At 43.8% G+C, this 19022-nt stretch overlaps 1 protein-coding gene across 6 annotated transcripts in view; it reads left to right on the plus strand.

Moving 5' to 3' along the window:
- Window positions 1-19022, plus strand: part of ablim3 (actin binding LIM protein family, member 3) — a 497979-nt gene that overhangs the window by 312167 nt on the left and 166790 nt on the right. For all 6 annotated transcript variants that reach the window (XM_085995354.1, XM_085995352.1, XM_085995349.1 and 3 more), the window contains exon 7: window positions 16896-16983. In XM_085995354.1, the coding sequence (XP_085851480.1) occupies window positions 16896-16983 (88 nt within the window). The remainder of the gene's footprint in view (window positions 1-16895; window positions 16984-19022) is intronic.

The following is a 19022-nucleotide window of genomic DNA, read 5'->3' on the forward strand; positions in this document are numbered from 1 at the left end:
TTTGATTTCCATTTTAGTGAACAGAAGATAACAGAAATTGGCTTTTTTCAAGTTTCTTTAGTCTTACTGAACATCAGTTTATGCTTACTTGACCTTGGCTAGGAAAAGTAAAGTGGTAATTGAAAGAGATTACTCTATTACTATAGTCCCTGTGGAGGATTTGGCTTATGACCAGAATGCTGAACAGTTTGTCAAGCATATGGGGCACTGTGTTTAAACAATGGGGACAGGGTACAATGTATGTATAGTAACAAATGTAGTCTGCTTAAATAAACGGTTATTGATTCAGAAATCATTCAGTTTGTATTTCATTCAATAACAGTTTTTTTACAAAAATATAAATAGTTGTTTTACATTACTTCCTAGTTTATCTTAACATCAGTTGCTAAAAGAACAAAGGTGACAGAACTGGAGGCTGTTGTGGTACATAGTAGCAAACTACAACGTGATGGGCATATCAAACATGGGAGAACCCTGAGGATGGAAATTAATTTAATATTCAGAAAGGACTGAAAAGAGGTGGTGCAGCCATATATATTAGGGACAACTAGAATGAAGCAAAGTTAAGCCTGTGCAAGGGCATAACTACAGAAAGAACTAGAGGGGTTTTAACTTGGAGCGGGTGTCCGGGAGGAAAATTAACTCGTGAGTAGGAGACCTTCAGTGATTTTAACCGGCTGGCTTTGTTTAAATGGATAAACAAATTAAAAGTGAAATAAAGAGAAATCCAGTTTCAGCGCCCCAAGCGGGGGCGGGCACACCCTGGAATAGCGCCCGGTTCCGACTTGGGACGCAAAAACTGAATATCTGACGGTCGCAACTGGCTCCGCGCTCAGCGCTAACTTTTGGGCACACGCCAGCTGGCGGGCCCAAAGTGAATTTCTAGGCCATTGTCTTTAAAATCTCAATTTCTTGGTGAAATGTCTTTGCTGACTTTGTCATTTTGCGTCATTTACTAGATATTGTAGTATATAAATAATTGAAGAATATAGAACTATTTCTGAGATGTGTCTATTCAAAAATAAATTAATTCAACATTTATTTGAATTGGAAAACGAAGGGCCATCATCTATAGTCAACAAATATCTTTAATTAACTGTTCATCTGTTGCTCAAACACATGCCTCAAAGTGTTTGATGTCCCATCGTAACATTCACCCAGAATTCGCTCTTTATGAGCTGGCTTTTTGTGATACATGTGTTTAAAGCCTTGCAGTTCCCTTTAATCCATGTTTGTTCAATAGTTTGAGGTAGCTCGAATTACTTACCCACATTTAAGCTCTTTTTATTGTTATAGTCAGTGATAAAATTGCACCACCATTGAATAGGGCATTTATCTGACATGAGAAAACATCTCTATAAAATGTTGTATATATTATTATTATACCTGTTCTTTTGAAATTTCATTAGTATAGGGTAAATAAGAATTAGACTGCCAATACTGGTAACGACTTTGTACTGAGAAAGCATTACTGCTAATGAAGTCTGTAACAAAGTGATAATTAAATCAGCATAATTTGCAGACTGAATGGTTTTGAAAAGCTCCCTATTCACAATTACAAGAAAATGAATGGGGCTATTGTGAAAGCAGTACAACATAAAAATAACTCAAGACTCCAATGCGGCAATGGCAACTAAAAAGTTTGCGCGAATTTTAAAGTGTTGGAAAGTAACCAAAGCCATTGTACAATCAGGAACATCTTAGAGTTTCCAAGTACTTTAAAACATGTTATTTGTAGTGGTTGTGAGCTAGATGAGTCTGGTGGGTTAAATGTTCAATGTCTCTCAGCTTATATCAGCAGCGTAAGGAAATGCCTGGTGTAAATTTATTGCAGCCCATCGTACTGACGTGAAGTGACTACAGTTTTCTGGAATTTCGGCTAAAGTCAGGTTCTTAGAGTTTTCATGAAGAAAAACCCGATCATCTCACCTCCTTTCAGTTTGTCCCCTTGCTCTTTCATGCAGTGACTATTTTTAACTCAGCTTCAAAGTTATCAATGACTATCAAAAGCAGATACCTGGCTGCTCTTGGTAATATACTGTATATGTGCTCAATGATCACATTCAAATGAAATGCACTCTAAGCGGGATCCATTGGTCTCTTAGATGTGAGCATGCACATTTGTATAATTATTTTTAAACATCTCCCACGTGAATTTATTTCTCAAAACATTTAAAGAAATGTGTTTTAAATAGTTTTCAGGAAACTAGACTCTTTGTGGTAACAGAGGTGAATTCCACTGCATTTGCCAATTGCTTTGAAGAGAAAATAAATCTAAAAGAAGCTTGTGCACTAAAATTTTGGTTGCAGATTTATACCTGTTCTGAACCTGCATAAATCATTGTACGTTCTTTCAGATGGGCTGGGGCTATGCTGATGGGCAGCAAAGGGTCTTGTTGTAAAAGATTGTGACTTCTTTCTTCAGTGAAGATGACCAGAAATGTCACCACAACTTGCCTACTACCCTTTCACTTCTGCAACCTGGGTTTGAATCCAGCCAGCACTAATAAGGTGAAAGTCTTATATCTCTGCTGGCTATAAGTGCCCTAAGTTAAATGAATTTGAGGTATTTTCACCCGGTTTCTGATGGCTACATACAGACCCAAGATATAAAACATACCCACAATTCAGCACAAAGAGCATTCTCACTAAGAAAACCTATTGCTAGCTAGTGTAGGAATTGAAAAGACTCACACGTGCAGGAAGGTATGCTGTCCTGAAGTTGGAGTTAAACTAATATTGCTGGGCCTGTTAAAAGGAGTAATCTTCTTCACCATGCAGGCCATATCTAAATTGGACATGCTCAGTGCTCACACTGGCTCAAAATTTAATAAGTGTTGTATTTGCCAATGCCGACATCATTCACCAATATGCATTGTTTTTAAATCACCACTATACAATTATTTTTTTTTAAATCACTAATATAGATTTAAAATATATATCACTATATAAGTACATTAAAGTTATATTTATGAAGAGCTCAAACATAGTACCTCCCAGAATATTTGTATTTTATATTATAAATTTCATTTCCAATCATTGCAATGAAATAATTACAGCTGTGGACAAAGGGAACATAGCCTCTCAAGCCTGTTTCACCATTCAATGAGATCATGGCTGATCTGTATCATAACTCCATCCACCTGCCTTGTCTCCATATCCCTTAATATCCTCGGCTAGCAAAAATCTATTGCTCTCAGATTTGAAATTATTAATTGCACTAGCATCTATTGCTTTTCATGGGAGAGAGCTCCACATTTCTACCACCCTTTGCGTGAAGAAGTGTGTCCTAACTTCTCTACTGAATGGCCTGCTCTGATTTATGTTAATTCATTTATGCTATTGATCTCCAGAATCCTAAAATAAATTGTTTTTTCTTCAGTCCTGACCTTTACCAAAGGGTGGTGATGAGTTAACAATGCTTGTCCGGATCAATCAAGCAAAGACACAAATGGCCCAGTAACTCAAGATGTTCAGTCTTTGATTCCAAACTAGAAAGTCAAAACTCAGAGTCCAAGGACCACATGATTCATATCTCTTCTGTTGGGGCTGACTTCTTCCTTCCAATTGTTAATGCAGTTATGAGGTTTTCTGAAAAATGACTGAAGTTGTCCAGCAGGCTCTGTTGGAATTATACCATCTGCTGTCTAATTGGGAGGCATTAATTACAGTGATCATGAAACAGTCTAGACCATGCTTCACTCCTTACTAGAGAGCAATGCGTGGTAGCAAATAATCTGCAAAGGGAGAAATGTGTCCGGGGGGGGGTGGGGGGAGTGGGGAGTGGGGCGAAATTGCAAAGTGCATAGGACACAGATTCTTCAGGCCAGTTTTAGAAAATGTTTATCTTCCCATCACTTTATTTTTGTTAATTCTTCATAAATTTAAAGGTAGCAATAATTTCCACAGGGACCATCTCACATCTTTGCTAACCAACTCACCAGAGCTATTTGTTTTAAAATAGAACTATGTCATTACTATTTCTTCTAGTTTTAATTTACTGCCTTTTATCTGTGCTCAGACCTACTTACATTCTCCTGTCCAGTGCTCTGCTGGGACCTGCCTGAGGGCCATGGAGTTGTTTCGTTTAGGATATACTCCGTTAAAGCAGAAGGTTTTGTTAATAAAATTGTCTTACTCTTAGATGAATTGATTGTTGCTCAAAAACTCTGTCATTGCCCTTAGAGAGTAGTACCATTTATTGAAAGCACTCTTTAACCTCTTGTGTGATTGAACAGTCAATGATTACATCTATAAAAAGTGACTCAGATAAATGGAGGCAATTTCTGAATGTATAAAAGACACTGGCTGACCTTTGAAGGACTTGCTGAATTGCTACAGCTTTCATCAGATTTGCTATGTACTTCCACATGTGTGTGGGCATGGTGCACATATGATCATAAGTGCAGGCACAGATATTTAATACATTTAATACATTTGTGTAATGTATATACCTTTAAGGGGGTAACTATCTTTTACAGCTCATGTATACTGCAGTACCGGCAGTGACCACACCTGTATATAGCACTGAGTAGTAATCTGTACAGATCAGTTCCCGTGTGAGCCACGTTGAGTAAACACCTGTTGTACCATTCTCCTGCAGTCTGTGTCTTATTATACACAGACACAACATTGGCGACAAGGCAAGTTCGAACCTACCTGCAACTCTGCATCACCTCCCGGGGATTCGTTCCTGAAGATCAGTGGATTGGAGGTCAAGGCCAGAGACTCGGGCGTCGACCACGGGCAACTGCCCAGTCATCCAGCAGAGACTCTAGAATTGCGGGGGAGGCTGTCGAGAGCCAGGCTTGGCTTTCCAGTCGAGGTGGTCCAGCGAAACGGGCTGGCAACAGGTAGTGCGCAGACCCTTCCCGGACAGCGGTGGGCTAGAGCCCGACCAAGCAGCACAGCAAAGGGCCGAGCAGCGTCGACGGGGGAGAGAGAGAGAGGGCAGAGCGCACAGGGTGCAGCCGGTGTTCAGGGGCCAAGCAGCGTCGAAGAGAGGGAGAGAGAGATGCGAAGAAACCCACGAGGCGCTGCCATTGCCACGAGGACCGCCGAGAACGGCGTTGGCAGCAGCTCAGGAGAAGCGCGCGAAACCTACAGGGCGCCGCCATTGCCACGAGAACCGCTGGGAGCGGCGTTGGCAGCAGCGGGGGAGGAAGGAAAGCATGGGAGACGCCATTTTAAGCCATTGGGAGACGCCATTTTAAACCACACCCAAAATGCCGAAGAGTGGCAGTATCACAGCGTTTGACAATGAAGTCGAAGATTGGACTACATATGTCGAACGAATAGAGGTATACTGCAAGGCAAATGAGGTGTCAGATGACAAGAAAGCGTCGGTATTGTTAAATTTAATGGGTGCAAAGACGTATGGGTTATTACGAAATCTAGTAACCCCAACGAAGCCAATGGAAAATGTAGTGTATGTACCTTTAAGAGAGAACTACTTTTACAGCTCCTGTATACTGTAGTACCGGGAGTGACCACACCTGTATATAAGCCTTGAGCATGCCTCTGTACCCCCAGTCTTGAGACTACCCTACACCAGTAAATGCCTGTTGATTGTGAAGTTACAGCATCCGTGTGGTTATTGAAAAACATCATACTCTCAGAATCACGGATCTAACAGTGGCGACAAGTGTCGATTCGAATCTACCTGCAACTCTGCATTTCCCTTCGAGGATTCGCTCCGGGAGGGCGGTGGAAGAAAGTCGAGGCCAGAAACACGGGCGTCGACCACGAGCAACCGCCCAGTTGTCCAGCAGAGAGTGAACATCGCAGGGGAGGCTGTGGAGAGCCAGGCTTGGTTCCCCACCCACGACGATCAGCAATAGACTGACGACAGGTACAGCGCAGACCCTTCCCGGACAGCGGCAGCTGGAGCCGACCGACGGCGGAGAGAAAGCCGAGCAGCGTCGACGGGGTAAGACAGAGGGTGAAGCGCACAGGGCACAGCCGGGGGTTGAAAACCGAGCGGCGTCGAGAAAAAACAAAACTGAGAGAGAGAGGGTAAAGCAACGGCCGGGTTCAGGACCGAGCAGCGGAAACGGGAAGGGCGCACAAAATAAAGAACGCGCAGAGCACAGCCAGGGCTCAAGGGCTGAACAGTGTCCGCGGGGAGAAGAAGGGAGAGCGCGGGAGACGCCATTGAGCCGTGGAGAAGAAGGAAGAGCGCGGGGGACGCCATTTTTAGAAGCCGCAGCGGAGAAGAAGGGTGAGCGCGGGAAGGAAGGAAAGCGCGGGAGACGCCATTTTGTGCCAGCGGAGAAGAAGGGGAAGTGCGGGAGATGCCATTTTTGACAGTAAAATCACACCCAGGGATGCAGAAGAGTGGCAGTATTTCTACGTTCGACAATGAAGTCGAAGATTGGGCGACATATGTGGAACGTATTGAGGTGTACTGCAGGGCGAATGAAGTGCCAGATGCTAGGAAAGCACTGGTTTTGTTAAATTCCATGGGTGCAAAAACTTATGGGTTACTGCGAAACCTAATAACCCCAGAGAAGCCTGTGAGCAAGAATTTCGAAAGCATAGTAGAAATCCTACAGGACCACTTAAACTCCACACCGCTGCTGATAGCAGAACGATTTAAGTTCCATAAAAGGAACCAACACAAAGACGAAAGCAATGCTGAGTACCTAACGGAACTGCGCAAGCTATCGAAACACTGCCAGTTTGGAGCGGGACTAGCAGATACGTTAAGGGACAAGTTTGTGTGTGGGCCGCAAAGTGAAGGAACCCAGAAACGGCTTCTATCAGAAAAGGATCTTACGCTGGACAAGGCTTTCAGTATGGCAGTATCACATGAAGCAGCCGCAAGGGGCGCTGCAGAGATACAACGGAGACCGCAAGAATATGGCACCAATGAAATGTCCTATGGAACAGGGAAGTGCTATCGCTGTGGCGGAACAACACATGACCAGAGGGATTGTTGGTTCAAGGACCAAGGGTGCAGACAGTGTGGAAAAGCAGGACACATAGCAAGAGTCTGCAGGTCTGGGAAGAAAACCAACAGTAAGAAATCTCCACAGGAGAAGTACAAAAAGGTACACCAGGTGATGGACAGTAGTTCAGATGAACAGAAAAGTGACACAGACTCCGGAAGCTGGGTTGTCTGAAACTACATAAGGTAACCAAAATGGAGGATCACCAGACTATCTGGGTTACACTCAAGATAGACGGAGTCCAAGTGAAAATGGAATTGGACACAGGATCAGCCCTAACAGTCATAAACCAAAGGGACTACAAGCGGCTATTTTCACATAAACCCTTGAAAGCTACAGAGATTGTCTTGAAGACGTACACGGGGCAAAAAGTCTACCCCAAAGGAAAAATAAGGGTGAAAGTGATATATAAAGGCCAGGAAATACCTAAAATGGATATATATGTATTGCCAGATGGAGGACCACCACTGCTAGGATGTGAATGGATCCGGAAGATACAATTAGATTGGCATTCCATACAGGCACTGAAGGTTGAGGCCAAAAAAGATGACGACGTCACACCTGGACGACTGTCAAAAATGCTAACTGACGCAAAAGAAGTGTTCCAGGAGGGACTCGAAACACTAAAAGGCATAACAGCAACGATTAAAATAGAGGAAAATGCAAGCCCAAAGTTTCTTAAGGCCAGACCAGTGCCTTATGCGATCAGACCAGCTGTCGAAGCAGAGCTGGAAGGGTTGGAACGTTCAGGAGTACTGTCCAAAGTAGACTGGAGTGAGTGGGCTACACCCATCGTTCCTGTAATGAAGAGCTCATTGAGTAATACGCCTGGGGAACCAAAGAAGGTCCGCATCTGTGGGGATTTTAAGGTGACAGTGAACCCAGTCCTTCACACGTTGCAATATCCGCTTCCACGAATTGAGGATATTTTCGCCTCGCTATCTGGAGGTAAACGCTTCACCAAAATTGATCTAGCCCAAGCGTACTTGCAAATGGAGGTAGAAGAAGCCTCGAAACAATACCTTACGATTAACACTCATAAAGGTCTTTATCAATACAACCGGCTGGTGTTCGGGGTAGCATCGGCTCCGGCTATTTGGCAAAGGGCGATGGATCAAGTCCTGCAAGGGATTCCAGGGACCCAGTGTTATTTGGACGACATCCTGGTCACGGGCGAAAATGACAGTGATCACCCTGCCAACTTGGGGAAGGTGCTCACCAGATTAAAGGAATATGGGCTACGAGCTAATCGCCACAAGTGTGAGTTTTTCCAGAAGCAGATCTCGTATTGTGGCCATGTCATCGATGAAGAGGGGTTACATAAGTCCCCTGAAAAGATTGAGGCAGTAGTCAAGGCTCCAGCACCAGAAAATGTGTTACAACTGAGGTCGTTCCTCGGGCTGGTAAACTACTACCATAAGTTCTTACCAAATTCGTCCACGGTATTACACCCACTGAACACCCTACTGCAAACAGGGGTACCATGGAAGTGGAATGACGAATGTAGATGAGCTTTCCAGAAGTGTAAAGAATTGATCACATCAAAAGAGGTGTTGGCCCATTTCAACCCAGCACTACCAATTCGTTTGGCATGTGATGCATCGCCCTATGGTATTGGAGCGGTGCTGTCGCACAAATTCCCAGACGGGTTGGAGAGGCCAGTAGCCTTTGCGTCTCGGTCACTAACCTCAGCCGAGCGCAACTACGCCCAGATTGACAGGGAGGCCCTCAGCCTAGTATGGGGAGTAAAAAAATTCAACCACTATCTGCATGGGCAGAGGTTCACCTTGCTGACTGACCACCAACCACTTGTCTCCATCTTTAATCCTAAGAAGGGCGTTCCAGTAATGACGTCACAATGGTTACAAAGATGGTCCGTGTTTCTAGGGGCGAATCAATATGAAATAGAATATAAAGGCACGAAACAGCATGGAAACGCTGATGGGCTATCGCACCTGCCACTGCCTACTGTGGAGGAAGCACCAGCAGTGGACCCTATCGAGATATTTTATTCGTCAATAATTGAATGATTGCCAGTAATGAACGCGGATATAGAGAAGGAGACCCGCAATGATCCGACGCTGTCTCGGGTATATGATTTGACGGTGAGGGGATGGCCAACACATGGCGACTCACTGTTGCCAGCATTCTCATCCAGAAGAGAACAGCTGTCAGTATGCCAGGGGACAGTGATGTGTGGATCCAGAGTGATGATTCCACCCAAGTTAAGGGAGAGAGTGCTAAATGAGCTACATGAAGGTCATCTGGGGGGAGTGAAAATGAAAAGCCTTGCTAGGGCTTATGTGTGGTGGCTGGGAATCGATCAACAAATCGAAGACCTAACCAAGAGCTGCTCAGGATGCCAGAAGGTCCAAAATGCACCACCACATGCCCCTCTACACCCATGGGAGTGGCCCTCCTCTCCATGGCAACGGGTGCATATTGATTTTGCTGGTCCATTCATGGACTCAATGTTCTTAATAGCAGTGGATGCTCATTCGAAGTGGCCTGAGGTGATAAAAATGTCCTCAACCACTACAGAGAAAACAATTGCGGTCCTACGGACCATATTTGCCAGAAACAGCTTGCCAGAGCAGATTTGCTCTGATAATGGACCACAGTTTGTGTCCGAAGAGTTTCAAAAATTTATGAGAAGGAATGGGGTAAGGCATTACACATCCGCCCCGTATCATCCAGCCACAAATGGATTGGCTGAGACGTCCGTACAAACCTTTAAGAAGGCGATAAAGGCCATGTGCGACGATGAAATTCCACTACAGCATAAGGTGGACAATTTCTTATTAGCCTACCGAAACGCGACACATGCAGTTACCAACCAGACCCCGGCCATGATGTTCTTTAACCAAAGGTTGCGATCTCGTCTAGACTTGCTTAGACCAAATGTTCGAAGAAATGTTGAGGATAAACAATTCCAGCACATCAATGAGAAGCCGACAAGGAGCTTAAATGTAGGACAACCAGTCTTGGACCGTGACTACCGAACAGAGAAATGGCAACCCGGAACGATATGCACACGGCAGGGGCCATTAATGTACACAGAGGGTGTCGGGGAGAACATTGTGAGATGCCACGTTGATCAGATCTTAGCGTCACAGGAACGAGTCAACCCCATGTCTTGCGTACCTGGGGATGAACCCGACATACCGGTAGCATTTACCTCCGAACCAGTAGCAGTGGAACCCGATGAACTAACCGATGAAAAGGGGCCAGAATCGCCTCCGCACCAAGAACAAGAACCTCAGGAAAGGCACTATCCCGAAAGGATCAGGAAGCCGCCCCAAAGACTGAATCTATAAATGTACTATTGTTGTTTAATGTACATGTTAAAGTGTTATTTGTTATTTGAATATTATGGGTGCTACTAATCTAAAAGGGGAGGAATTGTAGTGTATGTACCTTTACGAGAGAACTACTTTTACAGCTCCTGTATACTGTAGTACCGGCAGTGACCACACCTGTATATAAGCCTTGAGCATGCTTCTGTACCCCAGTCTTGAGACTACCCTACTCCAGTAAATACCTGTTGATTGTTAAGTTACAGCATCCGTGTGGTTATTGAAAAACATCTTACACTCAGAATCACGGATCTAACAGAAAAGAGTTTTGAAGACATAGTAACAATACTACAGGAACATTTGAACCCCACACCGCTACTGATAGAAGAAAGATTCAAGTTTCACAAACGGAACCAGCATAAGGATGAAAGCAATGCAGATTATTCAACAGAACTGCGCAAACTATCGAAACACTGTCACTTTGGAGCGGGACTGGCAGATACCTTAAGGGACAAGTTTATGTGTGTGCTTCAAAGTGAAGGAACCCAGAAACGGCTTTTATCTGAAAAGGACCTTACGCTGGAAAAGGCTTTCAGCATTGCGGTATCATATGAAGCAGCAGCACGGGGCGCTGCAGAGATACAACAGAGACCGCAAGAATATGGCACAAACGAAATGTCATATGGAACAGAGAAGTGCTATCGCTGCGGCAGAACAACACACGACCAGAATGATTGCTGGTTCAAAGACAAAGTGTGAAGACAGTGTGGAAAACTAGGACACATAGCACGAGTCTGCAGGTCGGGAAAGAAAACCAGCAATAAGAAACCTACCAAAGAAAAGTACAAGAAGGTACATAAGATGACGGAGAATAGTTTAGACGAAAAAAAGAGTGATAACGACTCTGAAAGCAGGGAACTGAGTTGTCTGAAACTACATAATGTGATCACAACGGGGGATCACCGAACCATTTAGGTCACTCTCAAGATAGCAGGAGTCCAGGTAAAGATGGAATTGGACACAGGATCAGCCCTAACAGTCATAAACCGACGGGACTACGAGCGGCTATACTCACACATACCCTTGAGAGACACAAAAATTATTTTGAAGACGTACACGGGGCAAAAAGTCTACCCCAAAGGAAAAATAAGGGTGACCGTTATATATAACGGTAAGGAAACACCAAAACTAGACCTGTATGTATTGCAAGATGGAGGACCACCATTATTGGGATGTGAATGGATCCGGAAAATACAACTGGATTGGCATTCCATACAGGCACTGACTGTGGCTGACAAAAAAGGATGACGATGTCACATCTGGGCGACTGTCAAAGATCCTAACTGACGCAAAAGAAGTGTTCCAGCAAGGACTCGGAACACTAAAAGGCATGACAGTGACGATTAAAATTGAAGAAAGCGCAAGCCCAAAATTTTTTAATGCCAGACCGGTACCTTATGCGATCCGCCCAGCCATCGAAGCAGAGCTGGAGAGTCTGGAACATTCAGGTGTACTGTCCAAGGTAGACTGGAGCGAGTGGGCTACACCCATCGTCCCTGTGATGAAAAAGTCGTTGAGCAGCACGCCTGGGGAACCAAGGAAGGTTCGCATCTGTGGGGACTTTAAGGTAATAGTGAACCCGGTCCTTCACACCGTACAATATCCACTTCCGCGGATTGAAGATATTTTCGCCTCGCTATCTGGAGGGAAATGCTTCACTAAGATTGATCTGGCCCAGGCATATCTGCAAATGGAGGTAGAAGAAGCATCAAAAAAATACCTCACAATCAACACCCATAAAGGTCTCTACCAATACAACCGGCTGGTATTCGGGGTAGCATCAGCTCCGGCTATCTGGCAGAGGGCAATGGAACAAGTCCTGCAAGGGATCCCAGGGACCCAGTGTTATTTGGACGACATCCTGGTCACGGGCGAAAATGACAGTGATCACCTTGCCAACCTGGAGCAGGTGCTCAATAGATTGCAGGAATATGGGCTCCGAGCTAACCGCCCCAAATGCGAGTTTTTTAGAAAACAGATCTCGTATTGTGGCCACGTTATCGATAAAGAGGGGTTACATAAGTCCCCAGAGAAGATAAAGGCAGTAGTCAAGGCTCCAGCACCGGAAAAGGTGTCACAACTGAGGTCGTTCCTCGGGCTGGTAAACTACTACCATAAGTTCTTGCCAAATTTGTCTACAATACTACACCCACTGAACACCCTACTGCAAACTGGGGCACCATGGAAGTGGAGTGACGAATGTAGACGAGCTTTCCAGAAGAGCAAAACACTAATCACATCGAAAGAGGCATTGGCCCATTACAACCCAGCATTACCAATTCGGTTGGCATGTGATGCGTCACCCTACGGCATTGGAGCGGTGCTGTCGCACAAATTCTCGGACGGCTCAGAGAGGCCAATAGCCTTTGCGTCACGATCACTAACCTCAGCTGAGCGTAACTACGCCCAGATTGACAGGGAGGCCCTCAGCCTAGTGTGGGGAGTGAAAAAGTTCAATCACTATCTGCACGGGCAGAAATTCACCTTGCTGACTGATCACCAGCCACTTGTCTCCATTTTTAATCCGAAGAAGGGCGTTCCGGTGATGACTGCGCAACGACTACAAAGATGGTCACTTTTTCTAGGGGCGCACCACTATGAGATTGAATATAAGGGCACGAAACAGCATGGAAATGCTGATGGGCTATCACGCCTGCCACTGCCTACTGCGGAGGAAGCACCAGCAGTGGATCCTGTCGAAATATTCCATTCGACTATAGTTGAATACCTACCGGTAACTAACGCTTGTATCGAAAAGGAAACCCGAACTGACCCGACACTGTCTCGGGTATATGATTTGACGGTGAAGGGATGGCCAGCACATGGCGACTCACTGTTGCCAGCATTCTCGACAAGGAGAGAACAGCTGTCAGTGTGCCGGGGGACCTTGATGTGTGGATCCCGAGTGGTAATTCCACCCAAGTTAAGGGATAGAGTGCTCAATGAGCTTCATGAGGGTCATCTGGGAGGGGTAAAAATGAAAAGCCTAGCCAGGGCTTATGTGTGGTGGCCGGGAATCGATAAACAAATCGAGGACCTGACCAAGAGCTGCTCAGGATGCCAGAAAGTCCAAAATGCACCACCACAGGCCCATCTACACCCATGGGAGTGGCCCTCATCTCCATGGCAACGGGTGCATATTGATTTTGCTTGTCCATTCATGGACTCAATGTTTTTAATAGCCGTGGATGCGCACTCGAAATGGCCTGAGGTCATCAAAATGTTCTCCACCACCACGGAGAAAACTATTGCAGTCCTACGGACCATTTTTGCCAGGAATGGCTTGCCAGAACAGATTTGCTCCGACAACGGACCACAGTTTGTGTCCGAAGAGTTCCGGAGGTTCTTGAAAAAGAATGGGGTAAGGCATTACACATCCGCTCCGTATCATCCAGCCACAAATGGATTGGCTGAGAGGTTCGTTCCAACCTTTAAGAAGGCAATAAAGGCTATGTACAATGACAACATTCCACTGCAGCACAAGGTGGACAATTTCCTGTTCGCCTACCGGAATGCGACACATGCAGTCACCAACCAGGCCCCAGCCATGATGTTCTTTAACCGAAGGTTAAGATCTCGCCTGGATTTGCTCAGACCAAACGTACGAAGAGATGTTGAGAGTAAGCAATTCCAGCACATCCATGAAAAGCCAACAAGGAGCTTCAATGTAGGGCAACCAGTCTTGGCCTGCGACTACCGAACAGAAAAATGGCAGCCAGGAACGATATGCACACGGCAGGGCCCACTAATGTACACAGTGGACGTTGGGGAGAGCATCGTGAGACGCCATGCTGACCAGACCCTAGAGTCACAGGAACAAGTCAACCCCATGCCTCGCCCATACGTACCTGGTGATGAACCTGACGTACAGGTCGCATCTACCCCAGAAACAGTAGCATCGGAAGCTGCTGAACCAACCGACGACAGGGGGCCAGAATCGCCTCCGCACCAAGAGCAAGACACTCGGGAAAGGCGCTATCCAGAAAGGATCAGGAAGCCTCCCCAAAGACTGAATATATAAATAGACTATTTTCAGCTAATGTTGCATGTTAAAAGTGTTAATTGTAATTAGTTTGATATTTAATTGTTAAATGAGTGTTATGGTACTGTTAATCTAAAAGGGGAGGAATTGTAATGTATATACCTTTAAGGGGGGAACTATCTTTGCAGCTCATGTATACTGCAGTACCGGCAGTGACCACACCTGTATATAGCACTGAGTAGTAATCTGTACAGATCAGTTCCCGTGTGAGCCACGTTGAGTAAACACCTGTTGTACCGTTCTCCTGCAGTCTGTGTCTTATTATACACAGACACAACAATTTGAATAGATTAATATTTAAACACTAACCCATTGGTGGCAAGTATGGTGAAGAGTTACTGGTGTGGAATGGTAACAATGATATTATCAGACTTTGACGATCTTCCAGCTAAAACATTTAATAAGTCATTATCTGCCTTAACTAATGCAGCAACACACATGGATGGGAGCTGACTGAATTAATTAAGTACCACCTCACTTAAAATTTACAGCTTGGTGAGCTATTTATTAGTTCAGACAATGGCATCTAATCTCTGCAATGTTGAGTTAAAAGTTATTGCATGTGTTGACACATGGGCCATCGTAAATCTTTTTAAATGACAAGCTGCAGATGACAGTTTATTAAATACAGGAAACTTTCGATTAACCGGCCCCTAAATAACCGGAAATGTCGGTTAACCGGCAAAATTCAGGAGTAGGTTCAGGTAACTTTTATTACTTGCCTTGCTCCATGTGTTGCTGTGCAAGGGTGTAGCTGCAGCTGTTGCTAAGCTACAGAGACGCTTGCAACTTGTGGCCATTGTTTTGAACTTGTTGCTAAGCAACAGGGTTTGTTGCTTTATACGGAGCTCTCAGCTCCGTATCTTTTACTACAGCGTTCAGTTATCCGGAATTTTTGATGAACAGGCACCACGTCGGTCCCGTCCATGCCGGATAAAAGAAAGTTTCCTGTAGCATAATCGCTGGAAGAACTGTTATTGCAAGCTTAAAGTAGTTACTGTAATAAACCTTAAGATATATTCATTTATCAAGCTGTGAATTTTAATCTAAATTAAATTGTACTTTGAAGCATTCTACACAGAAGTGCAGTAATAAGCACATACTGGTGACATTGAACCTGAGAGAATAATGCAGACTCAAAATTTGTAACAGTGCAGTATTGATACATATTTTTATAAGACAAATTGTAGGCTGTGAATGTTCATATTCCTGTATATATCTATCAAAGTTTTCTCCTACAAGAAAGAGAAGCTACATCACACACTGTACTCATAACAAAAATACTTTCCTATGATCTCAAGCATACACTCCCAGCACTCACCACCAATGTGGATCATGGCTAATTCTCCAAGTCTCTTTTACTTAAAGCCTCAACCCTGTTTAACAAACAGCTTTTCACGTGTTGCATTTTCATCTCAGTGGTGTGTTTTTGACCCCCAAGCCTCAACTTGATGCAAAGAGATACATGCATTGGAACCATCCATCCAAATCTTCATCTGTGAAAATGTGCACTCAGTAACTTTCAGAAAGTCACACATTTTCACATTCTTGATGAGTGACTTATTTTCAGCAGTCTCTGTTCCTTTTAGTTATAGAAGCCTGAGAATTACTAGTTTGCCCTTTCCCGTATCATTAAAGATTGAATTTTTACTTCAATAACTTTAATTGGATTTGCACCCATGTTCCCACATGCTTTATTGGATTCTGATTCCTTGCAAAATGTACAATGTGATATGTTGCAAGCATCTACGAATATTAACAATTTGTAACTTAAAAATATTTCATGGTTCTTCTAGTCATGTCAATAAGCAATCTTTTCACCAGACTATTTTTCAAAATGAAATATGTAGAAGACTACTTGTGCATCGGTGCATTGATCCTTTGATGACTTAATATTTCTGCTATTGATCGTCACTAAACTTTCTATTTAATTTTCAAGTTCAATTACGTGCTGAAAATAGGTATGCATTTATGCTATCAACTCAGTTCTTGGGTTCACAGTTGCTGACATTTCATCCACAAAGGTCAAATCCTCAGTCACATTTTTACCAAACAATAGCCAGACAAGCCAAACAATAGCTTTTTCTTTACCTATATGACAAGCAATGAACTTAGAAATTTTTCTGAGGCTATATTATTTCTCAAAGGGTCCATGCCTCTGTCGCCTTAATTGACAATCTAACCTGAACAGAAGGAGATATCCTGTGGCAATACTCACAGTGAGACAGAGGGTTACACTGTTGTAAGGGAAGGGGGTATTGAGGTGTGGAATTCATATCTTTACTGAAAGGATTTAGAAAGAAGTATGTATTAAATCAGCTCAGACGCAGTGAAGTAAAAGCTTTTGATTGATTCCTGGAAAATAAAAATACATAGATAGAGAGGGACAGATTTTCCCTGTTAGCACTTGGCATAAAGATCATCTGGGCAGAATGCATAGAAGAAAATCAGGGAGCGAGATTAATGTGCCCGCAATAGGTATCTGGGTGTAGCTTTCTTAAAGTTAAGCTAAGAAGTTTTGTTAATAAAAGTCTATTTTCTTTTTAGGCAGGAGGCAAGCATTACCACCCAACTTGTGCAAGGTGTGTCAGATGCCACCAGATGTTCACAGAAGGAGAAGAAATGTACCTAACAGGTATGTTAGGCTTGGAATAATACTTTACAGAAAATTTCCAATACCATATCATAGAAACTATACCTACAGTATTAATATGAAGAAACAGCTTTGGGAATTTTGCCGTTAAGATCATACATAGTGTAACCATAGCAAATCATTTCCTGAACTCAGATCGTCAGTGTCAATATGTTGGGATACATAAAATTCCGCTCCCAATCACTTTATATGATTTACATTTTATATCAGTCTCTAAACTCATCGAAGTTCAAAAAGAACTTTTGAAATGAAAATAATGCTAAACTGAATATTTTTGAAAAATAAAGTAATTAATTGTGCTGTTCGTACAAGGGAATCAGAGCAGTTTTTTTTGTTTAACTGAAAAATTTCAGAATATTTAGGTGTTAGTGTGAATTTATATGTGACAAAAACAATTTGGGAGACCGAGGCTGTGAAGGGTTCTCCAGTCTTTCCTCTAACTCTAGGGAGGGGTGAAATTGGTCTTGGGTGGCAACGCAATGCAGGCAATGGTAACTCAGCAGCCCGTTTTACATCTCATCCCATCTTCCTTTCGATTGAAGCCAATGGAAACAAATGGTGGTGTGTAAAACACGCGGCCAAACTGCTAAGCCCATTTTCCACTCGGCGGTTAAAGTCCAATTCCACCGCACTGTGCACAAACCTCCTCTATGGCTTTTCTGGTGTCTGCACCTGAAGAGGGTGCATGAATGTAAATTAAAGGCAAATGAATGTCAGAGGCCACTGCACTCAAATATCTTCTAATAGCACTGGGTACAGTTAAGGGGCAAACTACTCCCAGAAAAATCTGGTGTGATTGACTCCAGAGCTGTCCTTTGGGTGCTATCTGCCTTAAGTGACAGATTGGTGATAGAAACATCTACTTACCACAGGAAAAATAATCTTCCCTCCCCGACCATACAACTGCTCCATGCCACCTGGAATAAAAAAGGAAGCCTCACTGTTAAACTAGCACCCACCTCCTATTGCCGCACCATAATTCGTCATAAACATGTTTCCCCTCCCCCTCCACCTACTACTCAGCACAATGGTGCCACGCTCCAAATCAGACTACAGGATCATCCAGACTGCTGCTTGGGGTGCTGCGAATATCGGGCGGCATGTAAAACAGGCAGCCAATCTAGCTATGGCATGGTAACATGAAGATGGTCACAGGTTTTGTCCCATTTCACTAAAGAAGAAGAACACAGCAATGAAAAATCACAAATTTTGGTGGCTGTAATTAATTTCAGCACTTATCGATACTTACCAGCAGCTGCCATTTTTAACATTTAAAGTTCCATCTTTCGTAGGGCTTTCACTGTGCATGTCCCTTTAATATGAAGGACTCCTTTAAACCCAGAATGCACCTAGACTGCCTCCTCTCTTCATGGTTGGGGCCAATACTGCACCCACATGGGCCTGTTGCACACCTGCAGAATTAAAATGAAGCCCCAGAGGACTTTCGAGCACTCCGTTCTTGGTCCCTTCCCATGTGCTCCACACTAATTGCTCCTAGATGGCAGTGGCCTTCATATGTCACTCATTTTTCCTGGGTATGTGCAGTATTTTACACTTGTCTGTATTAAATTTAATTTAATCTGCCAATCTTCTGTCCACCTACATGTTTTGTCAAACTCATTTTGCACTTCCCAAGCTGCCGCCTCAGAGTCAACTGCCCTTCCTAGTTTGGTATCATCTGCAGATTTGACTAACGTGCAGTGATTTTCTGATTCTAATCATTGATGTAAATTTGAAACAGTCCCAAAGCCAAACCCTGTGGCACGTTACTCAGCATTTCCCCGACCCCAGATTAACTACTGCAGCAAGTACCCACTACTTTTTCCCTTCGTCCAAGTTCTTATTCATTTCCAAGATTTACCCTGAATTCGATGATGGTGAGCTTGGTTGGTTATGACATCCACAGGAAGGATTAGTAATTGATTATTGAGTGATAATCAATAGTTGATTGGTACACAGTAATTCATACAGTCAAGTATATCATGTTTTGTTTCAGCACTCTCTAAAGTATATGCCTCGAC

This window comes from Somniosus microcephalus, chromosome 8 (genome assembly GCF_052327205.1).
Source record: "Somniosus microcephalus isolate GS21.2 chromosome 8, FLI_Smic_1.0, whole genome shotgun sequence".
In the NCBI taxonomy this organism is placed as follows: Eukaryota; Metazoa; Chordata; class Chondrichthyes; order Squaliformes; family Somniosidae; genus Somniosus; species Somniosus microcephalus.